The sequence below is a fragment of the Mesoplodon bidens genome (genome assembly GCF_964165515.1).
Source record: "Mesoplodon bidens genome assembly, chromosome: 8".
Taxonomy (NCBI): Eukaryota; Metazoa; Chordata; class Mammalia; order Artiodactyla; family Ziphiidae; genus Mesoplodon; species Mesoplodon bidens.
In genome coordinates, this window is record NC_138165.1 from 78,844,805 (window position 1) to 78,863,426 (window position 18,622).

Below are 18,622 nucleotides of genomic sequence, written 5' to 3' on the forward strand. Positions count from 1 at the left end.
AACTTGCCTAAAGTTAATAGTAGGGGACAGAGCTGTGATTCAAACCCAGACCAGAACTCTACAACTAATTGTATTTTTCAAATGGATCATCTGTAGAACTCTATCCTGCATTATATTTATTTATTTCTTTTCTACCCTGCATTTTGAAAAGATATATTTTTTAAAAATGTTCCATGGGCAAATCAGTTGGGAAATTCCGAGTGTTTACTGTACCTTGAGACTTCTCTGAGCCTTTACTATAAATTTAAAGACCAGGGAAAATAACAACTGGATTGACTGGCCTTTCTCGGCCATCTCTTTATTTGTCCTTCCTCTTTCTAACTGTAATATTTCCAGGATGTGGACTACATATGGTAGGAGCATGTAATTAGGGTGCCCAACAATGCCTGGATTTGAGACTCAGCATTTAAAAATGAATATTTATATGGAAAAACAAAATTAAACATAGGTTTTTTTTAAAAAAAAAATTAAAGAAATGCATCAGGTAATAGTTACAGTAAAGATTACCCTCTAAGAATAGGAGTAAAAGCTGTTTGGGGCTTCCCTGGTGGTGCAGTGCTTGAGAGTCCGCCTGCCGATGCAGGGGACACGGGTTCGTGCCCCGGTACGGGAAGATCCCACATGACGCAGAGCGGCTGGGCCCGTGAGCCGTGGCCACTGAGCCTGCGCATCTGGAGCCTGTCCTCCGCAGCGGGAGAGGCCACAGCAGTGAGAGGCCCACGTAATGCAAAAAAAAAAAAAAAAAAAAAAAAGCTGTTTGGCTTCCCTTGGTACCAGCAACTCACAGAAGATCTTAGCTGTAAACAAGTAGATCTTAGTTGTAAACAAGTTGTATAATGATGCAATCTCTGACATAATTAAAACTGGGTAAACCATAATAGGTGTGTTCCTTGAATAGTTTGCCAAGTATTTGTCCAGGTCTATTATAGCTACTGAGCAAATGGGTTGGCATGAATAGTTATGTCCTTAATGTGTACATCATTAAGAGGTCGATATGTCTTCTCATTTACTGGTAACTTCTCCAATTCATCTAGAGTCTCCAGACCATCTATTACCCTGAAAGAGAAACAATATAATGTTTGAAAATATCCTGAGATCGAAACATAATATCCAAATATCTATAGCAATTACAGTCTCTCACCATGTCTCACAGTTCTTTGAATTCCCCAGTTGAGTGTACAATAAAATATCGCTTTGATTTTCTGCCATAGGTAGGGGCCAAAATTCAGAAACAAAAATTCATTTTTATGCCTTTAGACAACAATAGCAATGGAAAGGAATATCCCCACCAAAGTATCTAAACATTGCATTCGGCCTCATTCACATGGAATAGCTACAAATGGGGCTAAAATAACCAGTCATAAGGTTTTCTTTGTTATAGGAAAAACCTGGAGAAAGTATGTAAGGATGACACTAGTATTATCAGTACTGCCCTACACTGAAGGTCCTGAAGTGGGTGGCCTCTTTGCACTTTATTGTTTAAATATGGTGTTTTTATTTTTTGCTTCTGGACAACAAAAAACAATATTCAGAATAGGAGAAGAGAAGATCAACAGTTAAGCCCACTTCCAGCAAGCCCATTTCATGTTTCTATCAAGAAAAAATATATATATATTGAGAGCTATCCTTCTAATATGTTCTAGAAAGTTAGTCTAAAACATTTGCTAAGAAAAAGTGGCTTTTTAGATAATACCTCCTAGTGCAATTCAACTCAATTCCTAAGACATACTATGTACTTTAAAAAACTATGTACTTAAAAAAAAAAGACATACTATGTACTTTAAAAAGTACCAGTACATACTATGTACTGGTACTTTCTTTTAATAAAATGGATAACATTTCCATTTTATTTTACATTTCCACTAAAGTGATACTATAATCAAAGCCTTTGGATTTTACACCCAAATGTAGGACAATTAAGGTCTTGAAATTATAAGCTTTAAATGCTTTCCCATGGGAAGGAAATCCAAAAAAAGAGGGGATATAGGTATATGTATAGCTGATTCATTTTGCTGTACAGTAGAAACTAACACAACATAGTAAAGCAACTATACTCCAGTAAAAACTAACCAACTAACTAACTAAAGGCTTTCCTACCTTCTGGGTCAGTAAGAGAGAAAGAGGGTACAAGAAACAGATCTCAGACAAAAAAGGGCATGTAGAATTGAAGCAAGTAAGCCTAGTTAAGTATCTGGGACATGGGCCCCTTTGAGAACCAGTGGAAAGCTATGTACCCTTTTTCTCAGAAAAATGTATGTGCATATATACAAAACAATTTCAAGGAGGTACTGGACCAAAGATTAAGAATCCTTGTTCTAAACTCTATAGTTTTTTTACCAATCTAGTAAGATAAGTCCTAGTAATTACTAATCAATAATTCTGAATGGTGGGTTAAAGGAGAAAAGAAAAAAAAGGGGGTCTGGTGCTCGCTGCGGCAGCACATATACTAAAATTGGAACGATACAGAGAAGGTTAGCATGGCCCCTGAGCAAGGAAGACACGCAAATTCATGAAGCCCACAAAAACTACTAAAGGCTATAATATTCCTTTTCATTGATTATTACTAATCTATAAATTAGACATGTATATGGAATAAAAAAGAAAAGCTGTAGACTCTTCTATTTTTAATTAACCTAGCTTGGCATTCAAACTGTTAAAGAAAACAAACTCTAAAACTGTGCCTTGGTTTATTAAGCATAGTAAATATTTGTTGACAAACTGACTTCCTGTTGATTTATAAAAGCAATTCCCAGGTAGAGTGCTTGTAATGGATATTCTTGCAGAGACTGCTAAACACTCCCTAGGATCCAATCTCCCCTTCTTATTCACAGAGGCCTGGTTTTATTGCAAGTGGCAATATGTCTGGCTAAGAAACACTGCCTACCCTCCCTTGTAGGTAAGTTCTGGGCTTTCCAGGAGAGCTTTTGGGAAAGGGGCTGACTCAGCTGGCAAGCACCTTTGCCCTTCCTCCTTCTTCCTGCTTGGAGTACAACTGTTCCGACCGGGGCTGTGCTGCCCTAGTTATGGCCATGAAGTGAGCTTTAGAATGACAGCTAAAGACGGTTGAGAAGAAAGACAGAGGCACCTGGAACACTGGTGATATAACAGAACCACCATCCCAGTCCATCTTGTTTAAGCAACTGTTTTTCAGATGTGTTAGTTGATGCAAGATGTTATTCTTAATGAAAACAGATACATACTGTTAACTTGCATAATGATCCTGAAAAAACAGTACTGGCCCTTCTTTTACAAAATAAGAAAACTGAGGCTCAGAGAGGTTGTACGTTTCCCAAGGTCACAGGGCTGTTACGTGGTGGACTTAAATTTCAGGTACGTATAGCTCTCATACTGCTCTTTCACTATTAGTTATGCTATCATCACAGCCACTCATATGCATCCTTTGCACTGAAATTCCAAAGAAAACCATAACCAGAATACTCACTTTCCAAATACTGTGTATTTCATGTCCAGATGTGGCTGCTTCCCATAGGTGATGAAGAACTGAGATCCATTGGTGTTTGGGCCATTATTAGCCATAGATACAACACCTCTAACGTTGTGCTGAAAAAGAAAGACCAAAGTATTAGCTGTTTTTACATAAGTATTCCAAATAAAGGACTGAAACAAGATGTGCACTCTACCTTCCCAGTATTTAAGGGATCAAGAAAACATGTAATCAGCTTCCATTAGGGCTAATCCAAATGTTCAGTTTCTGTATTATCTGTATCTCTGGAAACTTGTATCTAAGTTGTTTATATATCAAATCATATTCCCCAATTAATTTCACCTTTGGAGAAGCAGAGCCACAGACACTTTTGGCAATACCAATGTATAATAGAAATAATCCTTACATTTATATTAAGGAACAGTGTGCTGGCATGAAATGATCAGGCAGACAACAAAACCAAAATCCCCATAATCTCTTCACATATACACTGGACTCTGGCTAGTTTTTTATCTGTAAAACAAGGGAGGTTGGACTAATTCAGGGGTTTACTCATAATTCAAATGCTCACAAGGGTTACCAGATAATAAACTGATAATTGGGCAGAATGTAAACATTAGGGAATGGTGGAGCCTGGCAAAAGGAATAGTGTAGCTTTTGCCTCATGACGTTTACAATTTTTTTAAACCAATGGCCATAGAGAATACATCTGTGGGTCTTCCATCTATGGGCAGTCAGTTTATAACCCCAGGACCGGATGATCTAAGGAAGGCCTTGTCTAACTCTAATATTCATGATACTATTTGCTATACAAGGGACTGTGTACAGGAATTAAAAGGACTTTACTGATAAGATTGAAGACAGACAGAACTGTCTTACAGGGAGATGCCCAAATATAAAATATACTAAAAGTAACTCCAATGATTACTCTATCTTTAGCTATTCATCAGGGGACACTAATAAGACAAACTACAGAGATGCAGCTTCATAGAGATATTAATGCTTTACCGTTCCCTAAAAGGTGACTACCAATAACACAGGTAGTGTTTGATACATACATAAGAATATATGTACCACTTACAACTTAATAAAATCAGCACCCACTAACCTATTTCCAAATTTTAAGAATTAAAATTTACCAAACTGTTGCATATGCCTATGTGCTCCTCTCAGCTATTACTTCAGCCTCTCCAAGAGGTAACCAGTGTTCTGATATCTTTACATTCGATACATGCCTATACAATATATTGTTTCCTTTCGCTTGTTTCTGAGCTCTATAAAATAGTATCATACTATTTGTAGTCTTCCGGGAAATGATTTCTACACTTAACATTATGTTTCTAAGATTCATACATGTATACATAGCTGTAGTTCTGACTTCTTTCACTGTATAACATTTTACTTCTGAATATACTACAACTTGTCCATTCAAAGATCAACAGACATTGTTTCTAGACTTTTGTTATTACCAATAGTACTCTAGGAACACTCTTGTACATGCTTCCTAGTGTACATGTACATGAATTTCTCTAGGGTAAACATGTGGGAATGGAATTTCTGGGTTAGAGTACGTGAATATTCAATACATATCCTCAACTCTGGTATATAAGAAAATAGTTCTTAACCTTGTCTGTCTAGGAATCACCAGGGAACCTTAAAATACAGTCGAGGTCCTAATCAGTTCTACTGACTTTTTCTCTAGACTTAGGGAGGTAAGGCCCTAATCTTTTATAGTTTTAAAACTTCCACAGGTGAATCTGTAACAGCAAAGTTTGAAAACCACTGGCACAGGATGACAGATTAGTACCAAGGAGGCAGTCATTCATTAATGCCTAAACAATCATTTCATTTCCAATTCAGAAAAAGGATGACTTTTTAAACAATTTATCACCTCCTAACCCCAACTCTGTAACAATATTTCTTTCTGATAGAAAAGCAAAAGGATAAATTACTCCTAGTCACCATCCAGAGATAAACACTGCAACAAATATTTTTCAGAAGTTTTGCTGAGTATATTCTACTATAACTGAAAAATAATATACTAAATTACATATTCTGATTGAGGAGAACTGATGTCTTTTTTTCTAATTATAAACTTATCATTCTATGCAGACACAAGTTTGAAAGACCACACAATACATTGTTAACTCATGTCATCTCTGGGGAATGGAACTGATTTTTTTTTAAAAAATTGGCATGTACTAGTTTTTTAATTTTTAGAAGAAAAACAAATTCTTCAGAAAGTTTGAAAATACAAAAAAAAAGAAAATATAAATATCTAGTTTTACTATGATGAAGATTTATTTATATGCACTTCTCTTTGACCTAGTTGAGATCTACCACAGACATTAAGTTAATACAGGAATATTCAAACATCTCAGAGAAGATGGTAAAAGCTGGAGATTGATAATATTGCAAGCAGGAGGTCTGATAGTCTCTTCTCTCCACTCTCAAAAAAAAAAGGCCAATGAGGGACTTCCCTGGCGTTCCAGTGAAGATGCCACCTTCTAATGCGGGAGGTGAGGGTTCGAACCCTGGTTGGGGAACTAAGGTCTTGCATGCCACAGGGTGCAGCCAAAATTAAAAAAAAAAAAAAAGGTCAATGATTCACGTCATTCAACATGAATTTTATAGTGAGGCATTAAGCCCCTTAGGTACATTACTGATTAAACATTTCAGATTGGACCCAAAGATGAGCTCACTTAAAGTCAAGATTCATGTGATGGTGAGATTCCAGTATATATTAGGCTAGAACTGCTACTTATATTTTCTCCCTGACATCACTTATCAAGTATGCAAAAACTACAAAAGAGTATCTTTACTAATTATTTTAACCTGTATTATTACAACATATGTATCAAAGTTTCCAAGTGTAAACACAGCATGAAAAAATAGATTTTGAAGTATTTTGGATTTACCTTAAGATATTCACTGTATTCATCTTCAAATTTCCTGCCCCAGATACTGCTACCTCCTCTTCCAGTACCTGTAGTACAAGACGAACAAATGAAAAAAAGTATTTAATTAAAGCTGAAAAAGGGTTCATTTTCTAAACATAAGGGCTAGTTTAAATACAAATAAAATTTGGTACGTCCTCTCTTACTTACCAAAACTGAACTTTAAAAACCATAAAAATATCTTTACAAAACCCAAAAACCCTCCTTATCAATACTGTTCATATTTTAGGGCTCGGTGCTAGTAGCTTCTGCTTAAAAATTTCTTGCTAAGTTAAGTTATAAAAACCCCACATGCTTTTATTTTTCTATTCTTTGTCTAGTCTCTTCTTCACACTACATACCCTGGGTATATACCCTAGGTATTACTGGAATAACTTACCTGTCGGATCTCCTGTTTGAACCATGAAACCCTTGATATTTCTATGAAATATACAGCCATTGTAGTAATTACTGGCACAAAGAGCCAAGAAATTCTGAAGAGAATAAAAACAATGATTGAGAAATGATGTAGCAGAAGATAAGAACCATTTAAGATTTAAGAATATTTAAGATAAAGAACCAATTGTAGGGACTTCCCTGGTGGTGCAGTGGCTAAGAATCTGCCTGCCAATGCAGGGGACATAGGTTTGAGCCCTGGTCCAGGAATATCCCACATGCCACGGAGCAACTAAGCCTGTGCGCCACAGCTACTGAGCCTGCGCCCTGGAGCCCACACACCTAGAGACCATGCTCCACAACAAAAGAAGACAGCGCAATGAGAAGCCCACTCACCACAACTAGAGAAAGCCTGCGCACATTAACAAAGACAGAACACAGCCAAAAAAAAAAAAAAAAAAGCCAATTGTATTTACTGAAAACACTACAACAACCTATTTAAATGATATCTTTTAGGCATTACTTTGGATAATGTCACTGCCTAAAACTCTCCAATAGCTTCCTTCTGTTCTTGAAATAAAATGCAAAATCCTCAGGAGGGCCTAGCAAGCCCTGCATGACCTAGCCTACTTCTACATCTCATAATGATAATAACCCCTTCCCTGCTGCTTACTGTGTTAACCCCATCAGGCTTCTGAAAATTCATCCAAAATACACAGGCTTTCCCACCTTAAGGCCCTTGTACCTGCTATTTCTATACCTGGAATGTTCTTTTTATAAGTCCTTCCAGAGAGATGCCTTCATTACCTTTCGCACTCAGTGTTTTGTTTTGTTTTTTTTTTGCAGTACACAGGCCTCTCACGGTTGCAGCTTCTCCCGTTGCAGAGCACAGGCTCCGGACGCACAGGCTCAGCGGCCATGGCTCACGGGCCCAGCCGCTCCGCGGCATGTGGGATCTTCCCGGACCAGGGCACGAACCCATGTACCCTGCATCGGCAGGCGGACTCTCAACCACTGCACCACCAGGGAAGCCCTCGCACTCAGTTTTTAAAGCATCACTTTCTTGGCTATGCTTGCCCTCACCTTCTTTTAAATAAATCCTTTCCCATTATTCTCCATCTCACAACTTTATTTCCTTCAAAGCATTATTACCCTCTAGAATTACTTTTTTTCTAGAATGAATCTTCCCCCCTGCCTATCTTCCCGGGTAGAATATTAGCTCCACAATAGCAAGGCATGCCTCTTGCTCATCACTGTAGTTCTAGTTGCTGACAAGATAGCCTTCCATAAATAACTTACTTAATGAATGAATATATATAGCTAACTCTTTTTCCTTCTTGTATTTCTCTCTCTCTCTCTTTTTTTTTTTTTGGCTGAGCCACGAAGCTTGCAGGATCTTAGTTCCCCAACCAGGGACTGAACCTGGGCCATGGCAGTGAAAGCACCAAGTCTTAACCACTGGACCGCCAGGGAACTCCCTCTTTTCCCCTTGTTTAAATGACAAGGATAGAACCTTGTCATTTAAACAAGTGAAATAATGTATGGAACAGTTCTCTTACCTAATATCTAATGATTATTTACATTTCTTGAGGAAAATGGGCCAAAAGAAAAAGATACCAGCCACTCTATGGTTAGAGGAAAATTCTCTACCCTTTCTTTGATCCAACTTTGACATCAGAAAAAGAAGTGTAAATTAGACCAGAAATTATCATTGCGGGTTTTTCTTGACAATAGTTTTTTTTTTTTTTTTTTTTTTTTCTGGTATGCGGGCCTCTCACTGTTGTGGCCTCTCCCGTTGCGGAGCACAGGCTCCGGACGCACAGGCTCAGCGGCCATGGCTCACGGGCCCAGCCGCTCCGCGGCATGTGGGATCTTCCCTGCATCGGCAGGCAGACTCTCAACCACTGCACCACCAGGGAAGCCCCTCTTGACAATAGTTTTATAGAAACTTTTTTTTTTTGGATGTTGTTTAAGTTAGATGACTCAATTTCAGAATGGTTATCCTGTTGCATTAACTCATCTTTTATACATACATTACGGTACTCACTTCACATGTTTTGGGTGTCCTCTCACAGAAGACTTCTATTTTAATATCACCTACATCTGTATGCAGTGTCACCGACTAAAAAGGAGAGAGAATGTGAGAACGAATGAGATTTCTTCAGGTGACTTTGTACACTGTATCATTTCCCTAACTAGATATTAAAGATGACTACCTGAATAAAAACGGAAAGAAACACCATTTAAGAGATGATCCACCCACACAGTAGCTCTGAGAGATAAGTTGTATTTCTTCAAAATTTATTTCAGCAGTAGAAAAAAAATTCCAGAAGAGAAACATAAATGTTAAAAAGTAAAATGATATCTATGCTAAAATATTTGGGAGCAAATATTGTGATGGAAATAGTCATTTTAAGTTTGAAGTGTTCATCAATAAAAATAAAAACAGTTTTTATGTTAGTATTACTGACTTAAATGGCAATTCACCAAGTCATTAATATATATTGAAAAACAGTAAGAAAATGACTTTTACAAACATAGTTTCCACCATTTCCCTTACGTAATTTAATTGTGAGAGAGTTAAAAAACAATTTCTTTCTCCACTGAAGACAACAGACATCAAAAGTGTCAGTGTTTTCAGATCGTAAAAGTGCAGAGGTAACTAGAGTACTTCTTGCTTGCTTTTTGTTTAATCTGTTGTTTTGGTAGCTAGAATATTCCTTTTGTTACCCCATTCCAGAGAGGGTGGAATACTTCTGAGGCTTCCTTTTTAAATTCTCTTCTTACAATAGTTGTCCACCTTAGATCAAGAGCAAAAGGATCCAATTAAAATGATCACACCTGACTATGCTCTTCTGACCCTGCAACACCACCTTTCCATCTCTATCCATCGTGTATCAATCTTTTTCCATAAAAGGTAAATTCTGTTTTAAGTGAAAAACATAATCTGAAATCACTTTACACTGTATGCTTCTACAGATTATCATTGATTTGTTTTGTCACTGAAATTTCCATGCAGTTTTATTTCCCTTGACTGAATTTCTAAAAATGACTTATAATGAAAGACATTCATAAGAATTATGTAAAATTTACCATTTTTCTTCTTGATGCTTTCAGGAAGTACTGTTACTTTCTCAGTTTACTGAGAGAAGTTCAAAAACGAGCCTCTATTTCCAAAAGAAAAAACAATTAAATTCATTTCCCTCTCTTAACTCACACTTGCTCATCTTTACCGCATATTTAACAGAAAAAGTCTCGATGAGCACCCATCCTGCTCCAAGTAATAAAAACCCGATTATGAAAGAGATCAGGCGATACTACTCGTCTCAAGCCCCTCAAGGCCTACTTCCACTGCTCACTCTTCACGGGCCGGGTACATTCCCTCCTTGGGGTCTAGGCACTGGACGTTCCCCTTGCCTGGAACACGTATACTCAGACATCTGTATGGCTATTTTCCTCACCTCCAAGTCTCTTCTCAAAAGTCTGGTCTGGACCTGATAACTCTATTTAAACCTGCCTTAACGATTTCCTTTTCCATAGCACTTAGCACTAATATACTCTATGCTTTACTAATTGTCTTATTTCAACAACACCCTCCCCGTACAGAATACTCACTGGAAGCAGCCCAAGAACTAACATACACAGCGCTCTGCGAGCATTTGAGTTAAAGTGAATGAAAGAATAAGTGACGTTACCCCATACTTACTTAACCACTTCGATTAGCACATCGGTTGTTAAAAGAGCAAAGGTGCAATCGCAGTTACCCCCACGGGTCTGTAGATTCGAAATTAAGTTTCTTCAGGCCACCGGAAGTCGAGCAAGGGACCCATTAGAGAGAACGCCCCTCACCTGCTCGCCTCCTCCCTCCGCCCCCTCCTCCCTGTCTCAAACCAAACGACTAGAACTAGGGAGACACCAATTTCTCCCCACCAGGAACACTTCTGACTATGAAAGGGTCAAAATTATCTTTTAATAATTACACTAGGACAAGAAGCGTAACTCTGGTCAACCTCTAGAAGTGCCTTGGGCTCAGACGCAAAACCCTAAGGACCACCTCCCACCGGCTCCCCGGCCCCGCCCACTCTCACGAAGCCAGGAAGTTCCGCGCAGGACCGGAAGTAGCGCTCGCCGAGTTCCCGGGGCTGGTGAGTCTTGGGCGGGTTAAATTTCAACGTGAGAAGCTGAGGCCTTGGCGGTGGGCTGTGGTTTACGAGCCTGCTGCAGCGAAAGGTGGCAGGGGAGGAGATAGGCGCAGAAAAACGACTTGCCGCGGGAGAGCATAGCGCTGTAGAGGGGCCGGGGACTTAACTCACGGACTTATCGGCCGTGCCACTTGCGCTCTTCATTGTCCTAGAAAAGGCCTGAAGTGGGACTGAAACAAGAGGGCGCAGTTTGCAGGCTGTAAAGTGGGTCTTGCTAATGAATCTTAATAATAAATAGTGCAGACTCTAGGCCAGGCATTGTTCCCCGGTTCACGGTTAAATCTTGCAACCACGCTGTGAGCTGGGCACTATTATTTGCACCCTTCAGAGGTGGAAACCACAGAGGTAGAGTCCTCAGAGACAGCTGTGGCTTTGGGAGTCGGTCTGGTTTTAGAGTCGGTGCTCTTCCCACCATGCTCTGCCGCCTCCCATTCTCGTTAATTGTGACTTCAAGCTACTCAGCTTCGTAGGAAATGGGGAGTGTTTTGTTACTTACAAGGGCTCCTTCAAATGTAACAGTAGGTAACAGAACCGGCGTGGTGGCCCACTAGAGCGTCACTTTAGGGCTTGCCAGATTTACAAGAGTCTGGAGAATGGAGTAGTATCAGGACGTGGAATCTGGAGAGTGGAAGTGGTATAAGGACCCTTAGAAGATCTTCCAAGACCCCAGGTTCGAGTGGTTCCACCTCACTCCAAACTGTATATTGAATAACTGCATTAAATATTAAATATTTCTTTTTTTATTATTTTATTTTATTTTTGGCTGCATTGGGTCTTCGTTGCTGCACGCAGGCTTTCTCTACTTTCGGCGAACGGGGGCTACTCTTGGTTGCGGTGTTCAGGCTTCTCCTTGCGGTGGCTTCTCTTGTTGCGGAGCACAGGCTCTAGGCATGCGGGCTTCAGTAGTTGCGGCTCACGGGCTCTAGAGCGAGGGCGCAATAGTTGTGGCGCACGGGCTTAGTTGCTCCACGGCAGGTGGGATCTTCCCCGGACCAGGGCTCGAACCCGTGTCCCCTGCATTGGCAGGCTGATTCTTAACCACTGTGCCACCAGGGAAGTCCCAATATTGAATATTTCTGCGTACAAATATTGAAAAAAAATTGCTTTTGAAATTGAGTTATGAGTATTTCATTAAATTTACAATTGACTATGCTTTCTTGTTAATTATTTTGCATATCCTGAAATGCTTTTCTTCAAAAACAAAAGTGTTCATAGATACTAAATTTAAGAATGGAGCTGACACTGTTATCTTTTGTATTGGATACAGATGTCTACAAGGCTTACAGACTGTGTGGGCCCTTACATCTTCACCTCTCCCACCTCTTGATTCTGGCCTTTGTGTGGCAGGTAGCTGTTGGCTCAGGGGCAGCAGCTTCTGCCCTTTCCTGCCTTGACCCTACCCATTCACAGAGTGACTCACCTGTGCATCCCATGGTTCTGGTTGCTGATAAAACACTTAACTTTTTTTTGAAACTAATATATTTTTTTGAATTTTATTTTATTTATTTTTTATACAGCAGGTTCTTATTAGTTATCTACTTTATACATATTAGTGTATACATGTCAATCCCAATCTCCCAGTTCATCCTACCACCACCCATACCCCGCCGCTTTCCCCCCTTGGTGTCCATACAAAACACTTAACTTTTAAAATATGTTACTGTTACTCTTTTGATAAAGCACTTTTTATTGTCAGTATGTACCACCCTAACTCCAAATTCTGCTATGATGGGGGAAGGGGTCTGTGTCAGTCTGTATAGTAAGCATTTACTGCCGGCCTATGTTGGTGATCCTGAGATACAGATCCTCCAGTAGCTTTAGCGTACTGGGGGAGACAGACAAACAGGAATATAATATTATGAGGATACCTAGTGCAAAAGCAGGTGGGACAGGGAGAGGGAAGACACTGAAAAGGAAGGTTTGTCAAGAAAAGCTTTATTTAGGAAGTCGAAAGGGTCTTGGAAGGAAGGGTATAATATTTAGAGAAATGGAGAAGCCCAGGTGGGGAGAACAAGAACAAGGGTGTGTGGGAGGGGGCAGGGAGGAGGGAAGGAACATAATTGTGTGTTGTGCAGCAGGTTTGTGCAAGGTGACTTAAACATATTAATCCATTTACTCCTCCAGACGGCCCGTGAGGTAAGTTATAGTGTCTCCCTTTTGTAGATGAGAAAACAAGCTCAGAGAGGTTAAATGACTTACCTATGGTACCGTGTGCCGGTAAGTGGCAGAGCCAGTATTTGAAGCCAGGCACGTAGGACTACAGCTCTTTTGCTCATATGCTTTGCTGTCTCAAAGGTCCGTTTTCCGTGTTTTGACTTCAGATACTCAGTTTTACCTGACTTCTGCATGTTGTCATCTCGTGTACGCCTGGTGCCCACGACAGTCCTCCGAATCCATTCCCCGATCTGCACTTCTTCCCGTTCCTTCATGGATCTAAAGGCTGTCCTTTCCTCCTTGAATGACTTTGCATCCCTCTCCTTTGCTGAGAGTTGGGACAATGTTGGATTACTGGTGGAACCAAGCCCACCACACACTGTAAACACGCTCTTCCTAACTAATGATTTGACAGAAGAAGTGATGGGCGAGGCGCTGCAGAAGAAGGCAGATCTCATTCTCTCCTACCATCCACCCATTTTCCGACCTATGAAGCGCATCACCTGGAAAACCTGGAAAGAGCGCCTGGTGATCCAGGCGCTGGAGAACAGGGTCGGCATCTACTCTCCTCACACGGCCTATGATGCTGCTCCCCAGGGAGTCAACAACTGGCTGGCTAAAGGGCTTGGTGAGAAGCCTCTTGTTCTTTCATATTCAGTAGTTTCCCTACCAGTGCTTTGAAATTTTAGAATGTCTTTCCAGTAGTCTTTTAACCGCTTTAGGTATGGGGACCATTATTCTATTTTTGTATATTTTAAAATAATCTTGCTGAAATCTGGCAATTAAGTTGCATTTGGAAAATGAAATTTTTATCCTTAGTGAATAAGGACAGCATAGGAAGTCTTCATTTTTGATGGAGCTTTGTGATTCCTTACTCGTGTGGCACAGTGCCTGGCACTCAGGCACTCCAGAAATGCTTGTTAAACTGAACTGAAAGCTGAATCCTCTCCAAAATATACTTCATATGTCAATCAAATAGAGTTTTATTTTTATTTTTATTTATTTTTGCAGTACGCTGGCCTCTCACTATTGTGGCCTCTCCCGTTGCGGAGCACAGGCTCAGGACGTGCAGGCTCAGCGGCCATGGCTCACGGGCCCAGCCACTCCACGGCATGTGGGATCTTCCCGGACCGGGGCACGAACCCGTGTCCCCTGCATCGGCAGGCGGACTCTCAACCATTGTGCCACCAGGGAAGCCCAAATAGAGTTTTATTGAATTAGTCCTTATGCCCAGCACAATGAGGGAAGTCAGCATATGTGTTTTAGCTTTTAGTAAGTCTTTTTAGTTAACTCATTTTGGGCCGAAGGTTCTGTGATGATATAATCTGGATTAATGTGGTCAAGTAAATTATGGGCATTTGCGACTTGAATCATAGTTCACGTGAGTAAATTTAGTAAGTGGTCACAATTCTATATGTTATATAAAAATTCATGAGTCAGTCTTGTCCAACTTTTTGTGATATTTACGAGTCTTCTGGAAAATCTGAAAATAAATTTGATTATGTATGTCTGTACTAAATCCCTAAATTAATGGGGATTGTTGGATGTATATATAAGGGATATGTACGTGTGTGTATATTATGTAAGCATCTGAGAATGAATCTTTTCAAAAATGCTCATTTCTTAGAAGTTTTGCCCATAGTGGTTTATCTTTCTAATTTTTAAATAAACCCACAAAAACTCCAATTTCTGACAATTTTTTCTTTCTAGGAGTTTGCACCTCCAGGCCCATCCATGCTTCCAGAGCTCCTGACTACCCCACGGAGGGAACACACAGAGTAGAATTCAATGTTACCCACACCCAAGACCTGGACAAAGTCATTTCTGCAGTGAAAGGAATTGCAGGTGTATCTGTCACTTATTTTTCTGCTAGGTACAATATCTTTTCCTCTTTTAGTGTATATTAATTTGTAAGAATCTTTCTTACAAATTCTATTACTCTGTTATTTAAGTTTGTAGCAAATCACTTTCCTAGGGTGGGTTTACAAAGCAGCATACTTCTCATTTGCCTGCGGGTCCCTAAGGAGAACCATGGGATCTTTTCAAAGCAATAAAAATGATAAGTAACACTTATTGAGTATTTTCTATGTGGGAGGGACTATATCACACATCCTACAGTATTTCTAATCCTCCTGGCAATATTGAAAGTTATTTTTACCTTAGGGTATGCAGATATACCCTAATTATATGCTGATAACATAGGTTTACTTTTATCAGTTCCCAGCAAATGATGATTCCCAAACACTTGAAAAGAAAAATACATTAAAGTGCCTCTTGGAAGGTCAATCATTTATTTAATTAGGGCTGAGATACCAAAATGTTGCTTCACAGACGTCCCTGGTGGCGCAGGGGTTAAGAATCCACCTGCCAATGCAGGGGACACGGGTTCGAACCCTGGTCCGGGAAGATCCCACGTGCCGTGGAGCAACTAAGCCTGCATGCCACAACTACTGAAGCCCACGCACCTAGAGCCCATGCTCCGCAGCAAGAGAAGCCACTGCAATGAGAAGCCTGCATACCATAACGAAGAGTAGCCCCTGGTTGCTGCACAGCAACAAAGACCCAATGCAGCAGAAAATTAATTAATTAATTAATTTTTAAAAAATGTTGCTTCATTAGAGTTTTTTGGGGGGCTGATTTACCCTAATACCTACTAAAGCATCGTAAAAGACAAGTTATACAAAGCTAGGACTTAATAATTGTTAAAAAAAAAAAGATAGGTACAATGACTTTTTTATAAAATGGAAATCTATTGCAATAATCGCACCTTGGGTAAACCCCATTGGCTACGATACTGCCACTGCACAAAGCTAAAATGGAAATCTATATCAGGCTACACCAAAAAGTGACTCTTTGATGAGTGGTTTTTAAGTGTAGATACATTATAGTAAAATCGTAGTAAATGTCCTCTAATAATATTGGGGAATTCCAAGAATCTTAAGAAAAATTGTTTATAAGATTTTGCATAGGTTCCAGTCATGGTGTCTTTTACCATACTGAAATACTGTGTAAATACTGAAATTAAAATTATACAAATAAAGCATGAAAAATTTAAGCAATACAAAAGTTCTCCTTGTCCCCTCTACTCAATCCCAGTATCTTCAACTCAAGTTGTCTTTTCCTTTGTTTTCAGAGAAGTGGGTATCTTTCCAAACATGTATAGGGACACAAAGAAATGTGTAGTTTTGTCTTATTCATTGCTTTCTTAATTAAATGGTATGCTGTATTTGCCTTTTTAACTTAAGATGTCCTAGAAATCTTTCCATGTATGTCTCTCTCTCTTTTTTTTTTTTTTTTTTTTTTCGGTACGTGGGCCTCTCACCGCTGCGGCCTCTCCCGTTGCGGAGCACAGGCTCCGGACGCGCAGGCTCAGTGGCCATGGCTCACGGGCCCAGCTGCTCCGCGGCATGTGGGATCCTCCCAGACCGGGGCACGAACCCGTGTCCCCTGCACCGGCAGGCGGACTCTCAACCACTGCGCCACCAGGGAAGCCCTATGTCTCTCTTTTTAATTGCTATGCAGTGTTTATTATGAATGTACTGTAATTTCTTGAAGTATTCCTCTTCCTAACTGAGGAGTTTTTAAAACACTGATGCACATTTGTTTGGTTCCAGTTTCTCCATATTACAGGTAATATCTGGGATTTACCATTAGATTGGGGGCCAGACATTGTTTTTGCTTTTTCTTTTCAAATCTCTGCAGATGGTTCCAGTGTTGAAATTACACTTCCACATTATCTTTTAAGGTGTCTTAGTTCTAGAATTCTATAATTATATTTAGAGTTTATGGTTAAATACAAAACTTTCTTGATGCTAGTTTTTTTGGAGAGGCTCTGGGGCATGGTTTTTTTTGGTGGGGGGGCTGTGCCCCACGGCTTGCAGGATCTTAGTTCCCAACCAGGGATCCAGGGATTGAAGGGATTGAACCCGGACCCCAGCAGTGAAAGCACTGAGTCCTAACCACAGAACCACCAGGGAATTCCCAAGGGCATTCCTTTTTTTATTTTATTTTTTTTTTTAAGGGCATTGCTTTTTAAAGGGTGATTCAGGGACCTCTGAATCATTGCTAACGGGTGCTTACGAAAAATGCAGATTTGGGGCTTTATCCTAGATCTGTATAATTAGAATGGGGTTTGCCTGAGGATCTGTCCAGGAGATTCTTGTATTCAATGATGTTTGAAAATTAACTTTTCTAGGGCTTTAAAAAATTCAGTTTGCCCCAGCCCCATTCATAGATGTTCTGTTTCACTGGATCTATAGAAGGGTCCAACAGCTGTTATTTTAAGAAGCCAACAGGAGATTTCTCATGCACAACCAGGACTAAACTGTTATAGAACAGGTGTTTCAAAGTGAGGTCCCTGGACCAGCAACATAAGCATCACCTGGAACTTGTTAGAAAGATAAATTCTTAGCCCCCACTCAGGCCTACTGAATTAGAAACTCTGGGGGTAGGGCCCAGCAGTCTGTTTTAATAAGGCCATGAGATGATTTTGATGCGTGTGAAAGTTTTAGAAACACTATTCTAGAAAATAGTTTCGCTTGGAATTAAATCCTAAATTCCATATAAATCTAATCTCCTATTATAGGAGGTTATAAACTGTGGATTCTTTTAAATACATTGTTTATATTTATCCTAAACCAGGAAGTGACTTTTTTTCTAGGACTGATGATGAAGAACAAACACGGCTCAGTCTGAATTGTACTCAGCAAGCTTTGATGCAGGTGGTGGCTTTTCTTTCCCAGAACAAACAATATTATCAGAAGACTGAAATTCTGTCACTGGAGAAGGTAATAAAAAATATGTTACTGTGCATTTCTGTTTGACAAATTCATATGTAAATTATTAGATACAAAGTGGTGATTGAAGGCATGTCATGCCCTGGAAAGTATATTTAAAACGGGAGACGTTTCAGGAATAAGAAAATGTTGGAACTTATCTTAGTCCGTTCGGGCTACTATAACATGTTTGGACTGCTATAACAGAGTGCCACAGACTGGATAGCTTATAAACAACAGAAAGTTATTTCTCACAGTTTTGGAGGCTGGAAAGTCCAAGATCATGGCACTGGTAGATTCGGAGTGGTGTCTGGTGGGAGTTCACTTTGTGGTTCAAAGATGGCGCCTTCCCTCTGTGTCCTCACATGGTAGAGGGGACTAAGGATCTCTCTGGAGCCTCTTTCTAAAGCACTAATCCCATTTGTGTGGGTTCCAGCCTTATGACTTAAGTACCTCCCAAAGGCTACACCTCCTAATCCGTAGGTTAGGATTTCAACCTATGAATTTGAGGGGGACAGAAACATTTAGACCATAGTGGCACTCCTTCAGGATTAGAGACTCAGTTACAAGTTCAGTCTCTTATCTAATACCCTATGCCTGGACCGTTTTTATTCATTCTTTTAACTTGACAGCCATTTGTATGATGATTCCTATGTCTTTACTTCCTGTCTCAGAATGCTTTCTTAAGGTAAAAGATAAAAAATTTTAAAGAAC

At 39.8% G+C, this 18,622-nt stretch overlaps 2 protein-coding genes across 6 annotated transcripts in view; one reads left to right on the forward strand and one right to left on the reverse strand.

Annotated features, from left to right (window-relative positions):
- Positions 1–465: 465 nt before the first annotated feature.
- PPIL3 (peptidylprolyl isomerase like 3) lies at positions 466–10,827 on the reverse strand. Of its 3 annotated transcripts, XM_081242147.1 has the most exons (9): positions 10,484–10,827; positions 9,871–9,944; positions 9,508–9,577; positions 8,994–9,069; positions 8,825–8,899; positions 6,782–6,875; positions 6,364–6,431; positions 3,443–3,561; positions 466–1,056 (listed from the first exon to the last, which is right to left on the reverse strand). In XM_081242147.1, the coding sequence occupies exons 4-9, from the start codon at positions 9,018–9,020 to the stop codon at positions 930–932; spliced, it is 510 nt and encodes a 169-aa protein (XP_081098273.1). In that variant the 5' UTR covers positions 9,021–9,069; positions 9,508–9,577; positions 9,871–9,944; positions 10,484–10,827; the 3' UTR covers positions 466–929. The 3 variants fall into 3 exon arrangements, with proteins under 3 accessions (XP_081098273.1, XP_081098274.1, XP_081098275.1); XM_081242148.1 differs by lacking the exon at positions 9,508–9,577; XM_081242149.1 differs by lacking the exons at positions 8,994–9,069; positions 9,508–9,577 and having other exon boundaries at positions 10,484–10,826.
- Positions 10,828–10,888: 61 nt separating this feature from the next.
- The window catches only part of NIF3L1 (NGG1 interacting factor 3 like 1), a 14,294-nt gene continuing 6,560 nt past the window's right edge, over positions 10,889–18,622 (forward strand). For 2 of the 3 annotated variants that reach the window (XM_081242440.1, XM_081242442.1), the window contains exons 1-4: positions 10,930–11,649; positions 13,301–13,761; positions 14,844–15,006; positions 17,794–17,920. In XM_081242440.1, the coding sequence (XP_081098566.1) occupies positions 13,326–13,761; positions 14,844–15,006; positions 17,794–17,920 (726 nt within the window). In that variant the 5' untranslated portion in view covers positions 10,930–11,649; positions 13,301–13,325. The other variant, XM_081242441.1, reaches the window with a different exon arrangement.

What these genes read in the sequence shown, in the direction of transcription:
- PPIL3 (XM_081242148.1), bottom strand. Translation starts at nt 9,020, where the DNA reads ATGGTGTTTCTTTCCGTTTTTATTCAG. An exon ending in TCAAACAGGAGATCCGACAG is followed by an intron (nt 6,432 to 6,781) that starts GTAAGTTATTCC and finishes CTTGTACTACAG; the next exon opens with GTACTGGAAGAGGAGGTAGC. An exon ending in AAATACACAGTATTTGGAAA is followed by an intron (nt 1,057 to 3,442) that starts GTGAGTATTCTG and finishes TTTCTCTTTCAG; the next exon opens with GGTAATAGATGGTCTGGAGA.